The 21243-nt window shown below is 40.0% G+C and overlaps 3 protein-coding genes across 4 annotated transcripts; 2 read left to right on the top strand and 1 right to left on the bottom strand.

The window, feature by feature from the left end:
- Positions 1-1863: 1863 nt before the first annotated feature.
- On the top strand, positions 1864-4984 carry si:ch73-167i17.6 (regulator of G-protein signaling 9-binding protein). The gene has a single exon (XM_054771330.1). The coding sequence runs from the start codon at positions 2314-2316 to the stop codon at positions 3052-3054; it is 741 nt and encodes a 246-aa protein (XP_054627305.1). The 5' UTR covers positions 1864-2313; the 3' UTR covers positions 3055-4984.
- Positions 4985-7393: 2409 nt separating this feature from the next.
- Positions 7394-12020, bottom strand: nudt19 (nudix (nucleoside diphosphate linked moiety X)-type motif 19). Of its 2 annotated transcripts, XR_008569845.1 has the most exons (4): positions 11211-12020; positions 9299-9506; positions 8961-9222; positions 7394-8016 (listed from the first exon to the last, which is right to left on the bottom strand). XR_008569845.1 is itself a non-coding variant. In XM_054771329.1 (3 exons), the coding sequence occupies exons 1-3, from the start codon at positions 11988-11990 to the stop codon at positions 9026-9028; spliced, it is 1185 nt and encodes a 394-aa protein (XP_054627304.1). In that variant the 5' UTR covers positions 11991-12020; the 3' UTR covers positions 7394-9025. The 2 variants fall into 2 exon arrangements, 1 of the variants encoding a protein (XP_054627304.1); XM_054771329.1 differs by having other exon boundaries at positions 7394-9222.
- A 1013-nt stretch (positions 12021-13033) lies between these two features.
- On the top strand, positions 13034-21017 carry LOC129178492 (b(0,+)-type amino acid transporter 1-like). Its single transcript, XM_054770773.1, is given in 12 exon segments — positions 13034-13142; positions 14810-14850; positions 14852-14936; positions 15039-15138; positions 15476-15520; positions 15671-15794; positions 17513-17616; positions 17738-17834; positions 17919-18048; positions 18051-18067; positions 20011-20185; positions 20512-21017. Coding segments are annotated over 12 exon segments (1089 nt in total). The 3' UTR covers positions 20574-21017.
- The last annotated feature ends 226 nt before the right edge of the window (positions 21018-21243 follow it).

The raw sequence follows: 21243 nt of genomic DNA, 5'->3' as shown, positions 1-21243 counted from the left end.
CAGTTCTAAGGTCCAGAGCAAGAGTGTTCCAAAGTTAGCGGCCTGCTACCGCAAAGGCTCCGTCTCTTCTTGTCTTCAGTCTGGACTTAGGGCACTCTAATAGACCTCAGAGCTCTGACCAGCGTGTGCAAAACAAGCAGTTGTGACAAATAAGGTGTAGTCAGCCCATGGAGTGATTTGAAAACAAATAATAAAATCTTAAACTGAATACTAAAATGAACAGAATATATTTATGAGTGATGTGCTCGTGCCTTTTAGTTCCTGTAAGCAGGCGAGCAGCTGCATTTTGGACCAGTTGTAAGCGGCGAGTGGAGTACTGTTCAAGGCCGAAAGGGACATCCAGTCTTTTGCGTCTTGTTGGCATTTCAGTCATCCTTCAGACGAGTCTGTTTCAGACTTATACGGTAATGACATTTGCATATCATCTGCCAAGAAGTGAAACGGGATTTTATAGTTTTTAAAAATGGATCCTTGGGGCACCCCACAAGTTAAAGAGGCTTTCTCTAAAGAGAAAGTACAAAGATTTACAGAGAGGGATCTGTCAATCAAATATGCTTTAAACTATTTTAGGACAGTGCCTTTGAAGCCTGCACATGACTCAGGATGAGATATTAAAATTTGATGGTCAACTGTGCCAAATGCTGCGGTCAAGTCTAAAAGTACCAGCACAGCTGAACTACCAGAGTGGGATATTAAAAGAAAGATTTACTTTTTTTTTTAAAGACCTGTTTCTGTACTGTGATGAGATCTAAAACCACACCACTTTTTCTAATATTTTTGATAACAACGGTAGCTTGGAAATTGTCCTATACAGTGCTATGATAGAACAGAGGGGTCTAAGTTACGCTTTTTGAGAAGAGGCGGCATAACAGCTTGTTTTAGGGAGCCACTGACGCAGCCGGAAGGAACTGAGCCATTAATGAGTTAGTATACAAGTATAAGGCCCAACAGAGTCAAAGACATCTTTACATAGTTGTTGCCTATTGTCTTCCAAGTTATTGCACAATGGCTGTCTCACGATATATTAATATCACTGTCAAAATGTTGTGCTCATAATAGTAGTAAGTAATGATAATATTGTATGAAGAGATACTGCAGCTGATTTGTTTAATCTACCGAGAGTATCTATTATTTATATTATGTGTGTAAATGTTTACGTTCGCTCTGTTACAGTCAGCCTACCATACAAATTTTGGACTGTAATTTGTTAGGAAGTAAACTTTCAAAATTAAAAATCAGCAGGGGATGAAATAATGATTCCCCCACTGTATTCTGAATATTACGCAATCGCTGTCGTGTGATGCTATCATATTATCGTTACTCTAGATTTTTCTTTTCCTGCCACTATAGTGATGATCAAAGATTTGCTGCATTCTGATTCCTTTAATATCATTGTCAGAGTATCGTGATATCGCACCATCCAGTACTGTAGTTGACTTGCATCCAATATATTGATTAGTCACAATACTGTACCATTAATATTGCCAAAATATCATGGTAATATCACATCATGAGTATCTCTAGTTGATTTGCTTCGAATATTTTGATGATCACAAAATCGCTGTATACTATTAGATATTGCTAATACTATTATTGTGGTTGCTAAAATACTGATAATTAGGTACAAAGAGTTACTAGTTCTTTTGAACACAGTTTCTTAATAAAAAGAAGTGATGCATGATGCAAAGAGTAAGAAGTGCGCTACATTCTACAGCTACTGGATTTTAACAGTCACTTTAAGGCTTTGGTTTTTGACCGTGATGAGCATCTGCAAGAGCCAATCAGCGAGGTCGGCCCCGCCCTCCATCGGTCCACCCCCTCCTCCTTGCAGCCTGTTACAGTGCACATCACTTTTGCGCGCACACATGAGCAGAGAAGGCGCTTTAAGAGCATTTAAACATCATCCACTGGACTAGAGAAGTGGACATAGGCAACACGAAAGAGGCGAATGGAACTCCATGTCGAGGGGGGAGGCCCTTTTTCTCTTTCTAACATCGAATGCTCCTCATCTTTTCAGTGCATTATTTAGAATATAGGGACTTCTTTTAGTAATTTTATTGCTTCTCCACCTGTAGCTGTGTGTGGATATTCCTTTGCAAAAACACACTGTTGGATTATTGCGCATCCGTGCGTAAAAGGAGAGGGGAAAGGCTAAATCCGCTCGAGGCTGCTGGCAGAGCAGCATGGATAGAAAGGAATTTGCACTCACATAGGAGACAAGTGGTCCGTCCAGGGAGCTCGCCATTTCTCTCTCGTTTGTCATATTCCTGTGGAGGAAGAAGAGGAAGAGGAGGAGAGCGTCAGTGAGCAGCCATGGGCAAAGAGGAGTGTAAAACTATGCTGGACGCTCTGAATAAAGTGACGGCCTGCTACAGACACCTGGTCATCGCCCTGGGCAGCACCTCGGACTCGCAGAACTTGCGGGAAGAGCTGAAGAGGACCCGTAAGAAGGCGCAGGAGCTGGCCGTGGCCAACCGGACTAAACTCACCTCCCTGCTCAAAGACAAGAGCATCAGCAAGGAGGACCGCGCCGAGTACGAGCGTCTATGGGTGCTCTTCTCCAGCAGCATGGACCTGCTGGAGGTGGACATGAAGCGGTCCCTGGAGATAGGCCAGGACTTCCCGCTCAAGGTACCTACCAGGCATTTCATCCAGACGGGCATGACGGGCAGCACCAGCACAGTGGCCGCTCGCGCCATGAGCGTGCAGAACATGAAGTACGAGGCCGACAGCAACATCGACACGGCCGACCTGCGGGACCTGCAGGCCGAGATCTGCCAGGTGAGCCAGATGATGGAGGAGATGGAGATGAAGGTGCAGGTGGCGCCGTGGGCCGTGGAAGCCAAGCAGGAGGCGGGCGCCGAGCTCAAGTCCAACATGAGCGTAGGAAATTCCTCCGTGGGCGTCATCTCCATCTGCGAGGAGGAACCCAAGGATGAGGAGGGGGGAGGCAGCGGGGACGCCGGCTTTGCGTCCATCTGCGCCGTGGTGGTCTTCTTTGTCATCGTCACTGTCGCTGTGGTTCTAGGCTATCTGGTCATCAACATGTCCTGAACGACAGTAGGCCTACCCCCAAAAGCTCCTTTTGTATGACAAAAAAGTGGTGGGTAGGTTACAATATCAGTACACTACGTGATGTGCTCTCTTTACATTTATATTTCTCTTGCAAAAGTGCACAAACGACAAGAAAACAGTACTGCCGTCTATTACGGCCACACTGAAAAGAAAACAAGTAGTACATGCACGACAGAAATCCAGTATTATAAGAAAACACGGCAACGTTACGAGAATAAATTTGCACTATCATCAGCAAAAGTTGTATCATGGGGCACTTTTGAGCGGCAGCAGAGACACGGCGTTGCGAGTATAAAGTCATATCGTTACGAGAAAAAAAAATCGTAATGGTACAAATAACATGGTATTATTACGTGAAGATGCCAAAATGTTACAAGAATGATGTTAGTAGGTCTAAAAATTCTAAAGAGGAGGAAAAAAAAGTCTATATCACTATCAAAAAAGTGTAGTTTTACGAGAATAAAGTGATATTTTCGCAACAGAAAAGTTGCAAAATGATGCAAGTCACTGTGCTACGAGACTAACGTCTTACCGTTATCATTACAATGAGAAAACAGTGTCATTTATGAGAATAAAGTCGTATTGTTAGGATAATTTTTTTGAAGAGACTGGGACATAAAAGTCAAAACACTACGAGACTCATGTAGTAATGTTACGAGAGTTACAAGATGTTACAAGAATAAAGTTTTATTGCTATTAGTTGAAATTCTTTCTCAGGTTGTGCCAAAACTACTATTTTGTAGTTTCTTCGAAATTTATACGAAATTCGTACTAACAATATCCTCAACACTTCCATTCTTAAAGCACCTTCGTGCTAATAATATTGACTTTATTCTTGTAAAATGACAACATTTTAAGTTAAGATGTTGCACTTGCAAAATTGCAAACTTTTCCCTTGGAGAATGTGAACTCCCCCGCATAATATTACAATGTAATTCTCATCAGGTTTTTTTTTACATTCTCAACTTAATTGTTGTCATAAATTGACTTTGTTTTCGCAATATTTTGTTTTCCTTCCAGTGTGGCCATAACACTCTTTTGACATAATGTCATTCAAATGTTCGTTTTCCTGGTTATGGCCAGTTATGGCTAGTGAATAAAATTGGCACATGCCAGCCACACTTACTAAGGAAACTACTACAAAATCATCACCATAAAGATGATGAGATATGTTTTATTTTACTTTATTTTGCACTTGAATCATTACTAAGAGAAATCTGCTGTCACAAAAAACTGGAGATGAGGAGTAAGAATTATGATTTGTGAAAATATTTGCACTAGATTTAGAAGTACTGGTGGAGATAATGGACATCAGGTACATTGTGAGGTAAAGCAGGCCTGCTTCTCGGGTCTAGGAGTTTGTTTATTTTTGTAAACGGGGGCAGAGAGCAAAGAAAAAAAACTACAAGGCGGTGTGTGGCCATCAGGATTTATGCAAACAACACGTAATCCAAGTGGATTAGCAGGAGAGCTCATGCAGAAACATAGCCTACTGTTACTGTAAGTTCTCCCGTTGATGCTCCTCATGCTAAAAGATTCTTTACATGAACAAAGCAAATGCAGCCATCTGATCAAGTTCTACGGGAAACAATGGCACAAGCTAGCTCTGGGGTTGCTGAATCTGCACTATTCCGCACTCTCGCGATAACACATATAATCCACAATAAAGCCAGATTGTTGTAGATTCCAGTGCATCAAATCACAATGTGCTTCAGGAGGGACCTGGAAGAGTTGATCAGTAAGTTACCAGTTCACTGTATGCTTTGCTCATATATCAGGGTTTTCTTGTAAACACTGTTGAATGTATACATTGCAAAATGTATTGTACAAACTGTCTTCTGTGTCAGATAATGTACATACAATCAAGTATATTTATTATAATAAAACATTGAAATGCACAAAGAGCTGTTTGGAGATTCATGGTTTAAGACTGAGGCCTCCGTCAAGATAATCTTCCAGGTTTTAAAAGCGTCAAAAGTCAAGCCTTAACTTTGTAAGCTGGTGGCTTCCCGCAGGTATTTTAAGCGTACGACGATTATTAACTTGGACGTAACCACCTTAAGTTTAAATGGTGTTCAATTTTAAAATGGAGACTCTTTATCTGTCAGCCTGCCTGGCTAATGGTTTTACTTCTAAGAGTATTTGAGTATTCCTGGAATAGCGCAGGAGATGTTAAGGCTGACAGATAAAGCCTTTGAGGTTTCCTCGAAAGGGGGGGGACCCAATCAAGTAGTTCACTGGCACACTAAAGAATGAATACAAGGCCAGTGACAAGATGTTTCTTTGAAGCGGAATAACAATTGGTTTCTCTTGGCCTTTTAGAAATGCTATCCGTGCACGGGTGAATTAAGGACACACTTACAAGACCAGTTTTATCGTACGGCGCCCTGTTCTGAACTCATTCTGGCATCACCACCTCCTAATACTAAAATGCATTACCGCAACTTTCCTGACTCGGTGGTTTATTTCGAGTCTTTCAGTTTATTTCTATTGTGCACGATGGTGGTTAGGATTAATAACTGGCGGGAGGACTGATCGCATTAGCTGTGCAACGCGTCCGTGTGGCGCAACGCGTCCGTGTTGCGCATGTGCTGGTACATGGGCAAGCATGCTGCGGACTTTCACATTGTGCATGGATTATTTGGAGTCCTGTTATTGCTGAGTCGGTTTATTTCCATTGTGCACTGTGGAGGATAATAACGACTACGTTGCCGCTGCACGCACTTGTGCATTAATTGTACTGTGGGCTTTGACATTGTGGATTCGTTTGACTTTTTATGTTTGTTTCTGTTCTGCAAAGTGGCGGTTATCATTAGTAACTGGCAGTCGCAATTAGCATACGGCGTGATTGCCTTTTGGGTGCATGTGCTCATTCTGTGCATGAGCAATATTCTGTTACACAAGGTGGCAGCTATCGTTAATAACTGGCAGGAGCAGCGACCACATTGATTATACAACACAACCAGCGTTTGCTCATGCACGGGCAGTTGTGCCGGGAACTTTGACATTTTGTGTTTCAGTTCTGTTCATTTTTGTTATGCAAGGTGACGGTTATCATTAACAACTGGCGCGAGGAACAATCGTTTTATCCACAAATGTCTATGTTGGGGAGGAAGCGTGTGTGCGTTCTATTTATTTCAAATTCTTTATTTTTAAAAAGGGACAGTGTACATTAATCAACATTTCATCAGAAAGTAAATGTACCCGAGTTAGCTGAAAGGCAAATTTTCATCGGCAGTCCCTTTGCCAGATGGTAATAGACATGTGGTGGTTATAATTGATAACTAGCAGGAGGACCGATCACATTGATTATATGACACATCTACATTACGTGTGCTTGTGTGCGTATTTCAAGTCTTTCTCTTTATTTGTGTTACGCAAGGTGGCAGTTGCTATTGATAACTGGCAGGAGGAGGAGGAAAAATTATAAGACACATTCTTGTGCATAAGCTATAAGGCCGGGTCCAGGCGCAGATCTTTTAGCCTGAATCAAAGACTTTCCATATAAAATGTGCCTAAACATGGTGCACATCACCTTGTGTTACTCTACACTAACATTTTTACATTTCAAATAGCATTTTTCACTGTAAAATAGAAGGTTAAAAGGTTGAAATGAAGTTAATTGCAGCAAAAATTCTAAGAGTTGGGCATCCTTGATCAACAATGAGGAAAATCAATTACAACTTCAGTTAAGGGATTTTATGCAAGGGTGTCAACATTGGAATGTGTGGCAAACATTATATCTCGCCCTCTTCCTAACACACGCACAAGCATTGGTTATGTTTGTTGTCAGCTAACGATAGCCATTTGGCCAATTTGAGCCGCTCACAGTAGCTATCATTGGCTGTACAGCCCATGGTAACAACATGAACCATGAATGTAAACGATTGGTCACATGTACGCTGTGTAAGCGAATACCAGACGGCCATGACGGCAACCATGAACGCCAGTTATTTTACAATATTTATGCAGTTTAACTTATAGTTGTGAAAAATATAGTTGTACAAATACATATTGTTAAATGAATGACTCTGTGAGCTTTGGAATAAAAATAAAGCCAGAAAGCACTCAGGACACAAAGCTGAGTGAACTGCACAAAAATGAGTTGAACACAGGATTAATAATTAAATATGGCAGAGAAAGGACGTGGTTGAGAGGACTTTAACGCTGTCACTGAAGTTTCCAGAGCGAAAGGAATGCTTGTGCCACACACACACACACACACACACACACACACACACACACACACATATATATATATATATATATATATATATATATATATATATATATATATATATATATATATATATATATATATATATATTTTTTTTGCGAAGTTTTGATATTGAAGCAGTCCCAGAAAAAATTGCATTTAACTTTTGGAACACGACCATCATTAAAAAGGTGAGTCTACTACAGGAGAATATTAACAAGCGACGTGAGCAACACACAACACTGCATCATCACTTCATTTGGACACAGATAGCAGGTTTCCAAGGCTGTGGAGTTGCCATGGTAACCCTCAATTGACTCTCCAAGGCAAACAGCACGAAGGTTGAGCGCTGTTATTTCAACTTGGTCCCCCTCACATAAAACACAGACACACAAAGAACACGGGGAGCACCATCATCACACATTACTTCCTATTACATGCATGCTATTAGCCAAAGTTGTGTTCATTTGTGCCGGTGCAATCTCGTTTGGTAGATTCTTCTCACGTTTCTTTGAGAGGATGCTTCAAATACGAGACCTCATCCCATAAAATGTGCTTCTTAAATCATTAATTTATTTCACAACTTGACTCATATACACTGTGCAGTCCAAAAATCTTAATTGGTGAAAATTTAGACAAAAAAATTAAATACTGACTTTGTTACAGCATACAGTGTAATGTTGAATTGGATAGTGATATTTGGCCCCATTCACACAATTCAGTCACTGCAAAAGACAAATAAAACACATTAAAATACGCTCTATTGTGTTGATAGAATCTAAATGAACACACACACACACAAGTATACCATATCTGATTGTTCTGTTTAAAGTCTGAGGTTAGTTAGCTTTTATATTACATATTAAAATAGTTACTGTAGATTTTAATGTTCCTTTTTTTCCAAATGTACCTACCAGTATCACTGTTTTCCTTAAGTCTTTTCAGTGGCATTTTGGTTTTATGAATAACATTTTATGCTTATTTTTATTGTATGATTTGTGGTTACTCCTTTTTTGTCATTTTTTAATTATTAGCTATTTCTATGTTTTTTTGGAACTATATTTATTTTAAGCATCAGATTTTATTGCACTGTATTACTTATTACTTATTTACTTATTATGTATTTAAAAATAAATAACAAAATACGTCTGCATTTTTACACACATTATTTCTTTTGTTTTCTTTTCATTTCTTTCAATTTGTATTAAGTGGTTTCTGTAGTTTTTTTATTATTTTTTTTATTTTACAATTGATCTTACCAGTATTTCATGTTTTCATTATTAATTTCTTTAGTCATTATAGTGGCATTTTGATTTTAAGCATTGATTGTAGATTGTATTACGTTATTATTTCTTTCCTTTCGTGTACATTTTTCTGACATGAATTACCTTAAATCTAACATTTCAAAATTAAAATCAAATAACATGAAAAATAAGCCTCCGATTGTATTACACATTACCACTTACTTCTCACTATTTTATTGTGGTTGAACATTTGTACATATACATTTATTTAAAATTAAATATTTTATATTAACATGAAATAAATTATGGTGGAGGTTACCAAAACCCATGTCTATATTGCCATATGCTACTAAGAATGTGTGCCTCGTTGATGCAATGTCACCTCTTTAAATCACGTTGTGCAATTTGGAATTGTATATATTTACCCTTTGTGAATGTAATTGCTCATGTTTTGCTCCTTCTGTGGTCACAGAGGGAGCTGTAGAGCAGGTCAAAGGTTGGTGCCGGAGTCAAAAGGGCCGACCAGAGGCAGAAGGTGGTTGTACTTGGGTGTGATGTTGATCTGCAGGCGCGTACTGTAGGGGTCCGAGATCAGGAAGCGATGCAGTGCTGTCTCTGAACCGTCTTGGCCCATGGTCGTTTCCGTTGTTGTTGCTTCAGAAGAGTTTGACGGGTACAGCTGATCTCCTACAGAGAACAGAGACATTTGTTACCATCACGGCCACATTCTGGAATGATAGTTAACGGTGGCTAAGCCAAGCACCTGGCAGCACTGATATGTAGCTGTCTTCCTGTAAGATGACAACAGGCAGCCACTGCTCACAGCCGTCTGCGGAGCGCCGCCTGGCAAAACTCTGGAGGCCGCTCAGCGCAGGGAAGCGGCACATGCGACCCAGTTCATAGAACTGAGGGGGGGCGATCCACAGTTCCCGTGCCTGGTAGCTTCGCAGGACGTCAGAAGGCGTTGACCACTGGGTATCACATCGACAGAGGCGGTTGACAGATCTTGGATAAAGCGATCATTCGCATGACGGTAAGACATTTGTGGCCCCCGGTAAGGATTGTGGTCAACATGCTTTGGAACACACGACACATTTTATGGCGAGTCGGCAAAAGCCCCTAAAGTTACAGAGTGTGATTTGTACCCCTCATTGAACTGTGTGAGAAATTTCACTTCAATCCAATTTATGGGGTCAAACTTTGTAGTTTAATAGCAGCGCCACCTTGTGGTGTACAGAAAAATAATACAGTAGGACAGTCAACACAGTAAGGGGGGCATGTTTTGGACACATTTTCACCCGGCAGTGGTTCAGAAGAAGAAGAAGAGTTGTCTTAGACAAGTAAATACACCGTCCTGATTTTTTCACATGCTTGTAAGAGCAGAAAGTAGTGCGTGTTGAATGCCCGTGCCGATCGGAAATCTAATCAACATTTTCAGGTGAAATACGCATCTAAAGTGGAAAATATTCCCTAAACGGTCAATAAATGTTTAAAGATGGTGGAGTTCTTGGATGGCTTCATTTCCATGAAATCCTACAGGAAAAAAAAATCAGATGTTGACCAGCATCTTGCGCCAACCTTAGAGGTTCCCATACAAAACATTTTCCCAGACAATGGCCACTAAGTGCTTTACAGGGGTGGTTACACATTGTAAAGCAGTACAATATACAGAAAACATAAGACAACAATTAGTTCATAAAAATCATTTACTCTGCTTATTTTGGATATTTTTGTCAATAATGTGGATCTTTATCCCTGTAATGTTCATATCAACCAGGCCAAGGATTTTGCATAAGTGTAAGGCGGGCCACTCCTGGGAGTATGCCTGTGAATATTCTCATTTAGCCGGGTCATTGTATTCGCCTCAGAGGTACAGCAGCCGGAGAACAATCAAGAAAACATCTTATTAAAACCTACTAAGGTCACTTGAGTTATGTTTAAAGGCCAAATTAACTGATTTTGGTTACTTCCTACAGAAAGCTCCTCCTGGGGTGAGCAGAAAACCCCACAAAATAAACTTTTTCAGAGAGTAAGGGAAGCCCCAACTGAATTATACTCTCTGAGAGGCTCACTGTGCCACACAGAACCCATGAAGTAGACCAGTGATTCCCAACCACTGTGCTGTGTGGCACATTAGTGTGTCGTGAGAGATCATCCGGTATGATGTGGAAGATGATACAATTTCACTTAATTGGTCCAAAAATGTGGTTGACTATCTAAGCCAGAGAAACATAGTAACAGGTACAACAATTCAACACTAGGGCAGAAGTACATAAATAAACTGTGTATCCACCTGTTGCCAGTCATACAACATTTTTGATTGGTGGTGTACTGTGAGATTTTTCCAATGTTAAATGCATTACTCACAAAAAGTGAGGGATATTTGGCTTTCGGGTGACATTTCAGGAGGACCCTAAAGCACACAATATCCTTTAGAGGTGATCGTAATATGACCTTCTCTAAACTTTTGACTGCACATGTCCAAGTGTTCAATGTTTCAGTACTTTTTGCACAAATTGCTGTTCTGAATGAGCCGCATGGTAAAATTCACAACAGATTATTTTTTAAAAATCGGTCGATTCAATCATCTCACGTATTGAAAACTAGAGTGTAGTATGTGGCTGCAACCAGCAGAGGGCGCTATTGATGTGCCAGTGAATGTTACCACAGTTCACCTGAAAGCGCTCAATTTCCTTGTGGTCCTGCAGGGTGTGAGGCGTCTGGTCTAGGCAGCATATGAAGAAGGCCGTGTCGAACCTCGTCACGCCGTATCGCCCAACGGGGGTCAGCCAGTTAGCCCACTCGTGTAAAGCCCAGATGTTGGGCAGCACCTCCAGCTCCTTGCACATTGTGATGAAGTTAGACGGGTTCTGGTTGACTAGAGTCCGCCACCTGCTCAGCTCACTGCTGCACAGTTCGTTCACTTTATAATGTTTGACTTCATCTGTAGTGCGTCTGTCCTTGAGGCTCTCTAGCAAACTCATCTCTTCATCTTTGGACACAAACAGCAACACTCCTGACTCCTCGAAGGTCTCCCGTAAGGCGCAGATCCGGAAGGCGACCTCTCCCGGGATAGGAGAGCCTAATTTCAGCCTGTCGGTAGCAAATATTGGCGGCCTGGTCTCTGGAGGTTGTTGGACATTCCTCAAGCCGAAGTTATGAGAGTTGGTGAAAGCTTTAAAAATGTCCAGCCATTCACTAGAGAAGTCAGAAGAGTCCGCCATACCTCCAGGGAACACATAAGCATTGGGCATGAATCCGCTTTTCGGGCTTCTTTTAAGCAGTAAAACATTGTAGTCAAAGCGGTGAGCTGTCGAGAAACTGTCCGCACCGAGCTTATGACCCGCTGCTAAAATCAGAGTGGCCGCCTCCTTCCAGTGCTTCAGTCCGGTGTTCATGTTAAAACATAACCGTTTTTTTCTTAAAGCGAACACAAATGAACTGAAAATCACCATCAAAGTTGTTTTGGTAGCGGTCACCGGAAGTACTTTGCTACCGGAGCGACTGCTGACACATTGTCTGTGACTCATTACTGCCACCTACAAACTGGAAGACTGAACTACAGGTGAGTTTTAAACTACTGCATATAGCAAGATATCTCAAGTATTCTTACAGATGTGCATTATCTACAAAGACACAGTCCTATTTTATTGTTTATTTAAAAGTGCGTTGTTATAAGTGAGATAAATAAATAATATAAAACAGCAATTTCATGTTTTTTATATATACATTATATTTTTATATTTATTATTTTAATAATTATGACAATACATGAAAAATGTAAGCACACAGATTACATAAAATACTGATCATGTAAATATGATTAAAAAATATGTGACATGTGTGTTTGTTTTTACAAACTTAAAAAATAAATTTATTGAAATAAGAAAAAAAAACATGAATCTTCAATTATATAGACAAAAGAAAAAAAATGTTTTAATTTTATTTCTGCAACTAGTTTAAAAATGTGCTGTTTTCTTATCATCTTCATCTTTTTTCATATAGTCAGCTGTGAAACCCACCACTTCAAATCCTGTATGTCCTCAAATGGTGTTTCAACATTGAAGATATTAGTATTATTTTATTTAGTATTAACTATTACAATGAATGCCCCATAATTTACAGTACATAACATGATCAGAACATGGGGACACTTTTATAGAAGAAAGCAATGTAAAACACACACACAGTGGCTTCATATAGCCTTAATTTGTAGCACGTCTCGCTTTCATACTTTTAGTTCCTCTTCAAGGTCATCAGGCACCTCCACTCACAACAACAGAAAAAAACCCTCCCGCTGTAGGAGCCACCGATTTTCATTCGCACCAGGAATTCTTCACCCTGAAGGTTATATTTGACACAGGTTCTGCTTGTAAACTTAATTATGCAATACAATTTTCTTGCAATGATCTTTGTCTTTTGAAGTTAAAGTGTAACTTTATTTGTGGCCCCGAGATGTGCGCAGTGTGTGTTTCCTATATACGCTTAGCAGACTAAAATGGAAGTAAACAGCTCAAGTGAGAGGAAGGAGTCTGGGCTTGACATGGACAAGCGGCAGGTGAAGGCAACCGTGCTTCACAAGGAGGTGAGCGTCATTATCACAGCCTGTTCTAGAAAGTAAAGAGGCTTCATACTCACTTATTTTCAGAATTTTTTTGGACTTGAATGCACCTCAGCGCTATTATTGGGGTCGTCAGTCATGGGGTTTTTTTTGCATCCAACGGGGAATTTTGTGCTGACAACCATAGAACATTACATTTAGCTTATTGAAACATAGGCTAAGTAAGCTCAGTACAATATGACCAAAGCGACAATAAGTAAAAAATAATAGCATAAATGCTGTAAATTACCTAGCCCATAAAAAGGGCAGAACCAGGTGATAATTAGAGAGAGGCTGTTATTTCAGAAATTTGAAAACTAATTACAGTCATCCCTCGCCACTTTGCGCTTCAAGTTTTGCGGCTTCACTCATATCATGGTTTGTCAAAAATATATGAATTAACAACAACGTGTTTATACGTTTTTTTTTTTGCACGAGAGGCAAAAGAAGGTGATGACGCAACTCTCCGCTAATGGATTTCACGTCAGAGCAATTTTAAGGCATAAAAACGGCCCCGAGGTGGCAGAAGTGCATTTGATAAGAGCTCGGCAGAGATCGCGTAACTGGAAAAATCACACGTGACAAGAAGGAGGAAGTGAGAGAGCGTGCAGAAGGTTACGCATCGTAGGGAAATTTTAACGCATGCACACGCACACACACGTGCGCACTCGTCCAAATCTGAAAATTGCAAATAGTTCACGGGGTTATATTTGTGAACAAACTGTTATTTTGATGTAAAACAGCCCTTTTTTGTGTTATTTATGTTGTGGTACAGTTGTTTAGATATTTGAGCTGTCACAAAAGCAAAAAAGTTTGAGTCAAAGTGAAAGTTATGCTAGAAATTTATCTTTTCAGAAAAAGTTTTTTTTTTTTCCCCTTTTTGTTGGGAACTGATATTTTCCTGAAACTTACCAATGTTCTACTGCTGATTACTAAAGAACGGAAAATGGTAGAAACAAACTTTTTTTTCTGATGAAAGACTAGAGTCTAATCTTGGTAGGTTCCACATTTGTATAGCCATAGAACACAATACTCTGTGTGCCTTGAAAATCAGTCCAAATCGTCTAAAATGGCCGGTACTGAAAGGGTTGTCATTTGAAAAATGGCTGGGATTGAATGAGTTAAAGGTGCTGTACTTCTTTGACTCCAAATTACACGTTTTTTGAACCAAAAAAATCAAAGAAGAACACAAACGGCTAGCAGATGTTACTAATAGTCTTTTAAAAGAACAGATTCAACCATTGATTGTCTGTATTTGTCACAATTCTAAGTTGGAAAATGTTTTTCCTACCGGAATAAAATGATTGGCCAACATGGATTTCACTCACTGATGTCGCATATCCACGTATATGTCCGTAGGGCTTGCACATACACAAAAACAGTCTCAGAGAAGCGACCGGCAATTGTGTGGTCATGATAATCAATGTATACATTCAATGATAGCTAACCTTAATATCTCAACTTTGCTGAATTGCTCTTACTTTCTGACAACAAACATAACACTTTCTCATGCATGCCACACTGTTGCTGAAGTTGAAAAATGAAGTTGCTGTATACAGTATAATGATATAATGGTAAATCATTTCCAGTAATACCATTCCTTCTAATATGCAGTATTGGTCCTTGTTTTCATAAACAACAATCACCCATCAGCATTCATGTTTCTTTTGTCAGTTTTCATTGTCACCATCAACTGTTTGAGTTTCAAAGTAGGAAAGCTATGTGCAGAACATCTTCACCGCAGCCAAACTATTCATCATCGTCCTCATAGTGGGAGCTGGTATCGTTCTGTTGGCACAAGGTCAGTGTTCATACGTTTTTTCAGACGTTGCCTTTTTAATAATAACATTAATATGAGCTCGCTTTATGTACATAACATTAACGTTTATATCTTCATATGCAGGAAAATCAGAGACCTTGTCGAACGCATTTGACGGCAAGCCAGCGTCCGTTGGAGCAATCGGACTTGCCTTTTATAATGGGCTCTGGGCCTATGATGGATGGTAAATGTCTTTTCACAATAAGCAATAACCCACTAAATTTGTCATTTAATACACAAATGTAACGGATGCCAGCCTATGAGGCTGCGCAAGTGTACGTTGGTAAACCTCACTCGCGCTGCCTTGAGGGCTGCGTTGAACACGCGGTCGACTGGTTGGGCTTTTGTCCGTGTGGTCAGCGCTCTCGTCTCCCATTGCGAAGGTACAGTGTTCGTACCCCACCGCGGGTAGTGCGAACAGGGCGGGTTACACAACTATTACACCCAATGACTTTTATAATATGACAACTCCTTTATAAAGTGTGATCGCTTCATTTGTTTACAATTCATTACATTCTCAGGAGTCAGCTGAATTACATCACAGAAGAGCTGAAAGACCCATTCAGGTAAATCAGCGATATAGCTTGATGGGAATTAAAAATACTATCTACTTGTATTACTGTTGGTGTTTGATGCCCTCTAGTGGCAGGACTTCCTTGCCTTCCTGCTCATTTTAAAGGAAACTTTTATAACTGTTCTCTTTCATTTTGCTGCAGAAACCTGCCGTTAGCCATCATCATTGGGATCCCTTTGGTGTCCGTCTGCTATGTGATGATCAACATTGCTTATTTCAGTGTCTTGACCACCAATGGAATACTGTGGTCTCCAGCTGTAGCCGTGGTAAGAGGCAACAATTGAAAATACAGTAAGCCTCAGACGTCCCACAATCGTGCATTCGCCTTGATGGTGAAATTTACATGGTTTAAAATGCTTTTAAAAGCCCTACTGGGAACACGCTGTTTCGTGTGTGTGTGTAGCTTTCATGCTAATGAGCAGTGTTGGAACAAGCCAGTGTGTGTAGCTCTATAAAGCGCCATTGTGCACCTTATCCACTTTTTACACACACACACACACACACACACACACACACACACACACACACACACACACACACACACACACGCACACACACACACACACACACACACACACAGTCTAACTCGACACGTAGATGTCTTATATCACATAGGACAAAGTAACATTAAGGGGTAGAAAGGAGGACACAAACATTAGCAACACCAGCAGAGCTGCATGAGCTACAGTGCTAACATTACAGTCACATTTTAACAGCAACACCAACCTTCAACAGAGCAAAGCAAAATGATCAAACTTACAGCTCCTACTGTCTGTAGCTGACTTATGATAGGCTTTATTTTAAGATGTGTGGCGAAGCCTGTTTTCTTATTTTTGAAAAACATAAAGTGGCAGGCTTCAAACAGTCACCAATCTCCACCACTTTCTAAACACACAGATCAGCACAAAACACTTAATACATTAATAACATTAATATTCACTATACAGTGGAACCTCACTAGCGCCCGCCCCGGTTAGCGTGTTTTTTGCGCCACAATTTTGCCTTGGTTTGCGTGCATTTTTCAGTTAGCGTACAATAGGGCACGTGTCTTGTGTAATTAATACGCTATATATATATATATCAGAAAATGTCTTTCCCTGTTAACACTCTATTAGCTAGTGAACAAAATGGCAACTGGCAGTTATGTCGCTCGTCTGTGATGGCATCAGCAGTTGACTCTCAAAAATGTAAACACAAAACTCGCTTTTATAGTTTTATAATTATAGTTTTACATGCATAAAACAATTGTAAATGCATATGAATGATGAATGAAAGAGCTAAATGAACATTTAAGGTTACTTTTACCTTTACTGAAGACTACTGTTCCCAAAGACACGAGTGTGGCAGCGAGACACCACACGGACACCAGCTTACTGTTTTGTCATGAGCTATTTCTTGAATTCAATAGTGTTTCTCACCTTCTTTATCAAAATGCTGGCGCTAGCAGCTTTCTTTGGCTCCATTTTGGGTTATAGCATTGAGGTGAGAAACACTATTGAAGTAAAAAAAAAAAAAAAAAAAAAACTCATGTCAAAACAGGAAGGTGGTGGTGGTTGAGCTCGCTGCCACATCATGACTTTGGGGACAGTTGCCAAGAATCACGTCTTCAATGAAGGTAAAAGTAACTTTAATTGTTCATTTATCCCTTTCATTCATCATTTGTATGCGTTTTGAATTTTTTTTTCTGCATGTAAAACATATTTTGTGTTAACATTTTTGGCTTTCTGGAACGGATTAATTGGATTTACATGATTTCTGATGTGAAAAATTGATTTGGTTAGCGTCTGTATCAGTTAGAGTCTGACCTTCTAGAACGAATTAATGACGCAAACTAAGTTTCCACTGTATACGTTTCTTTCTATGTCGTATACAGCAGCGCAAGCACTTGTTAAGACAGATATGACATATGAGCTGACATAATGTTGTTAATTACAGCTAAAACTCCTTCACTATGAATGAACTGTTTCTTGCTTGCTCTCTTTAGACTTTTGGAAACAAAGTTCTTTACCCCATGTCTTGGATTGTTCCGCTGTTTGTTGTCTTCTCTACATTTGGCTGGGCCAATGGAAGCTGCTTCACTGCTGGCAGGTAACAGAGCCCTCAAACTGAGGAAGATTCGGCTTTAGTGGTGGCGATAAGAAGGCTGACAATGATGTAAAGTGGTAAGAAAACACTCCACACGTTCTTAATGTTTTGTTTTGGTCCTCAGACTGTCCTATGCGAGTGCCCGAGATGGTCACATGGTGGAAATTTTGTCTTTTATCAGCCTGAGGCGCTTCACCCCATCGCCAGCTCTCATGTTTGACGTGAGCGCTGCATGTTGGCATGAACAGCTTCTGGATCACAGTAGTGGTAGTGTTTCCTGTTACAAAGATAATGTTTCTTTTCAGGGTTTATTGGGTATTTTATACATAATCCCAGCTGACATCAACTCCCTCATTAACTACTTCAGCTTTGCTCAGTGGTTTTTCTACGGCCTGACGATTTTGGCTCTTATCACCATGCGATTCACCAGGAAGGAGAGAAAAGACCAGTCAAGGTGAGGTGTTCATGATGATGTGCTAATATTATACGACATCTCTTCATATTTTTTAAATAGTGTATTCAGCATCAGTGAAATATCAACTGGTTGCAATAAAAAAGCATATTATACTTAAGAGTTGCTCAACAGTTGTATAATAATAAATATAAGACGACCCCATATATAAAACGAGCCAATTCCAAGACCTGTTTTTGGAAAAAATATTTTAATACAAAATGTAAGACAAGAAATTGTAGATTGCAAAACATATTGCTTAGCTGCTCGACAGGTGTTTGATGGCTCTGCTTCATTGATAACCATTATCTTAAATCAGGGGTGTCCAAACTTTTTCCACAGAGGCCCACATACTGAAAAACGAAAGGATTCAAGGGCCACTTTGATATTTTGTAAAACAATATATAACAAGTTCTATTCCAAGAAAAAACTGTACTTCAGCTTTGTGATGGAGTAGGTGAAAAAAGGTATTATTAGTAGGAACTCCCCCCCCCATTTGTACTGTTTTAAAAAATGTTCTTCTTCTTCTCAAGTAAACTTCTTAATTTTCCTCAAGTAATATTGCCACTTTATTCCCATAACATTATAACTTTTTCTTAATTTGCCAAAAATAGGTCTTTGTTGTTTTGTTCATTTTTCAGAATATTACGACTTTAATCAAATAACATCTTTCTTGAATATTTCAACTTTATGCTGCTAAAATTACGTTACTTGTCCTCATAATATTACGACGTGATTCTTGCAAAATGAGGTCTTTTTCTCGTTAGATTACAACTTTTTTTCTCTTTTCGCCCTCTTCTTGTAAAATTCCTGCTGATTTTTCAATTTTTTGCTGTTGCGTTGTTTTGTTGTGCTGTTGTTTTACTCACAGTTTCAACAGGAATATAGCGTCATATCCATTTTTAAATCCTTTTGTTTTCAAAGATCGCCCCACGGATGAAAATCAGCTCCAATATTTACTCTAGTTTTACTTCTCGCTTTGTCTTTTTTGTTGGCTGCTTTCTCTTTCACAGTTTTTCGCTTCGCTTAGATTATGTAAGTGCGCGCACTCTACAGGCATGTGTGTGTGTTCATGGGACAACTGTGATTGACAGCTATGAATGTCACGCTCCCTTTTCAGGCCGAATACAATTTTCGTTCAGTCTATCTTGTAATTGTGAAGGAAGTAGACCTTTTATTGTACAATCTGTTCTCTGAAACCACTATGGGTGATTTATGCTAGTCGGTACAACAGAGTATTAGGGCCACATTGAAAAAAAAAAAAATCTGAGATTTCGAGTATAAAGTCGTAAATTTATGAGAAAAAAAGTTGTAATATTAACTTTGCCCAAGCCCAAAGGTTAGAAAAAACCCAGAAAAAAGGCATGGCCATGTAACCTCAACTGTTTTGCTGCCACGTTATAAAGAGCGAAGTCTGATTTCTTCCTGAAGAGCTATGCTGTATTTTCCTTCGTATGACATGTAATATCCATCCACCATTTTCTATGCCGCTTATCCTCATCAGGGTCGAGCCTATCCCAGCTGACTTTGGGCGAGAGGCGGGGTACGCAGGGTACATATAGACAAACAACCATTCACACTCCAATGAGCCAATGAACCTAACATGCATGTTTTTGGAATGTGGGTGGAAAGCCACGCACGCACGAGAAGAACACACAGAGATGCCCAAGCGGAGATTTGAACCCAGGTCTTCCTGGCTGTCATATTACGTAATACTATGACTCCATTTTGCGACTTTATTCTCGAAATCTCAGATTATTATTATTTTTTTAATGTGGCGCTAATACAACGTCGTAAGCCGGCGATGGCGTTCCTATATTTTTTTGGTTGAAAAAAGTGTCATTTGGAGCCAAGGAGGCATAGCGCCGTTATCATCATCTTTTTCAGAGTTCTTCTCTTCAAAGGAAAAATTACAGTCTTATATTGCTGTCAATATCCATCCATAGGTTCCGATTATAATAGCAGTCCTAATGGTCCTGGTGTCCTGCTACCTGGTTCTGGCCCCCATTATTGACAGCCCAGCCATGGAGTACCTCTACTGTACTCTCTTCATTCTCAGCGGGCTCCTCCTTTACTACCCCTATGTTCACCTGAAGGTCAAGTGGGCACGCAGACTCATGAGTAAGTAAGGAGTTTGCATGTTCTTCCGGTTTTTGTGTTGGTTTCCTCCCACAGTCCAAAAACATGCGTCTTAGGGTAAATGGAGACTCCAAATTACCCATAGCTGTGAATGTGAGTGCATGTGCATGGTTGTCTGCAAGTGCTTGCTTGTGATTGACTGGTGACCAGTCCAGGGTGCACCTCGCCTGAAGTCAGGTGGGATAGGCTCCATCTTATTTGGACCCTCAACAGGATGAGTGGTCAAAAAATGAATGAATGAACGAACAGTAACGTACACTGTTCTCTGTGTTAGTTTTCTTATGTGTTGATGCTCTGGCACCTTACAGGGCCCATCACCATGCATCTCCAACTCCTGTTGGAAGTCGTCCCTCCTGAGAAATGTGAGTGAGGAAAAGGCAGAACCAGGCAATTTGGTGCATCGGGAAACACTTTTGGCAAACAGGAATTGTCTGACTGTGTGTGCCACCGGAAATTGTAGGGTTATTACGTTTTTTTTTTTACAGCTGTTTACACACTAGAATGAATTTAGTGTGAATTTTCACACAGTTAACAGGTCTTTACACTCAAGAGGCAAAACACCTGTCCACCCTACACACATTTTCACACCTTAGACACCGATATGGATTGTGAGGTTACTTTCTTCTCATTACAAAACCCCGTGACCACACTAATGAACCAACTGGATAAGCACATCCACCATGTGCTTAATTTAAAATACAGCACTCGGGTAGGAGTTGCTGTCAGTGTATGTACAGTACTTCATGCAGTGATTTTTATTTGTCCACAGATAAGTTCTCTGTCCTTTATAGCAGTAAGAAAAACTACTATTTTATTGTGATTTTCATTGTTGATTGATATGTTGCTGTAACTGAGTATGGTAAGAAATAAATATTTTCGGCCTGCAGCATCAGTGTTGTGCAGTGCTTGGTAAGCTTCTAGCAGGGTGTCCAAACTTTTTCCGCCGAGGGCCACATACTGAAACTCAAAAGTGGTGGGGAACCACTTGGGTATTTTTTATGTATTTTTCCATTTTGTAAACTCAAGTACTTGTCAGTACT

This window comes from Dunckerocampus dactyliophorus, chromosome 3 (assembly GCF_027744805.1).
Source record: "Dunckerocampus dactyliophorus isolate RoL2022-P2 chromosome 3, RoL_Ddac_1.1, whole genome shotgun sequence".
Classification (NCBI taxonomy): domain Eukaryota; kingdom Metazoa; phylum Chordata; class Actinopteri; order Syngnathiformes; family Syngnathidae; genus Dunckerocampus; species Dunckerocampus dactyliophorus.
Note: the sequence above shows the minus strand (reverse complement) of the source record. Positions and strands in the feature narration are given on the sequence as shown.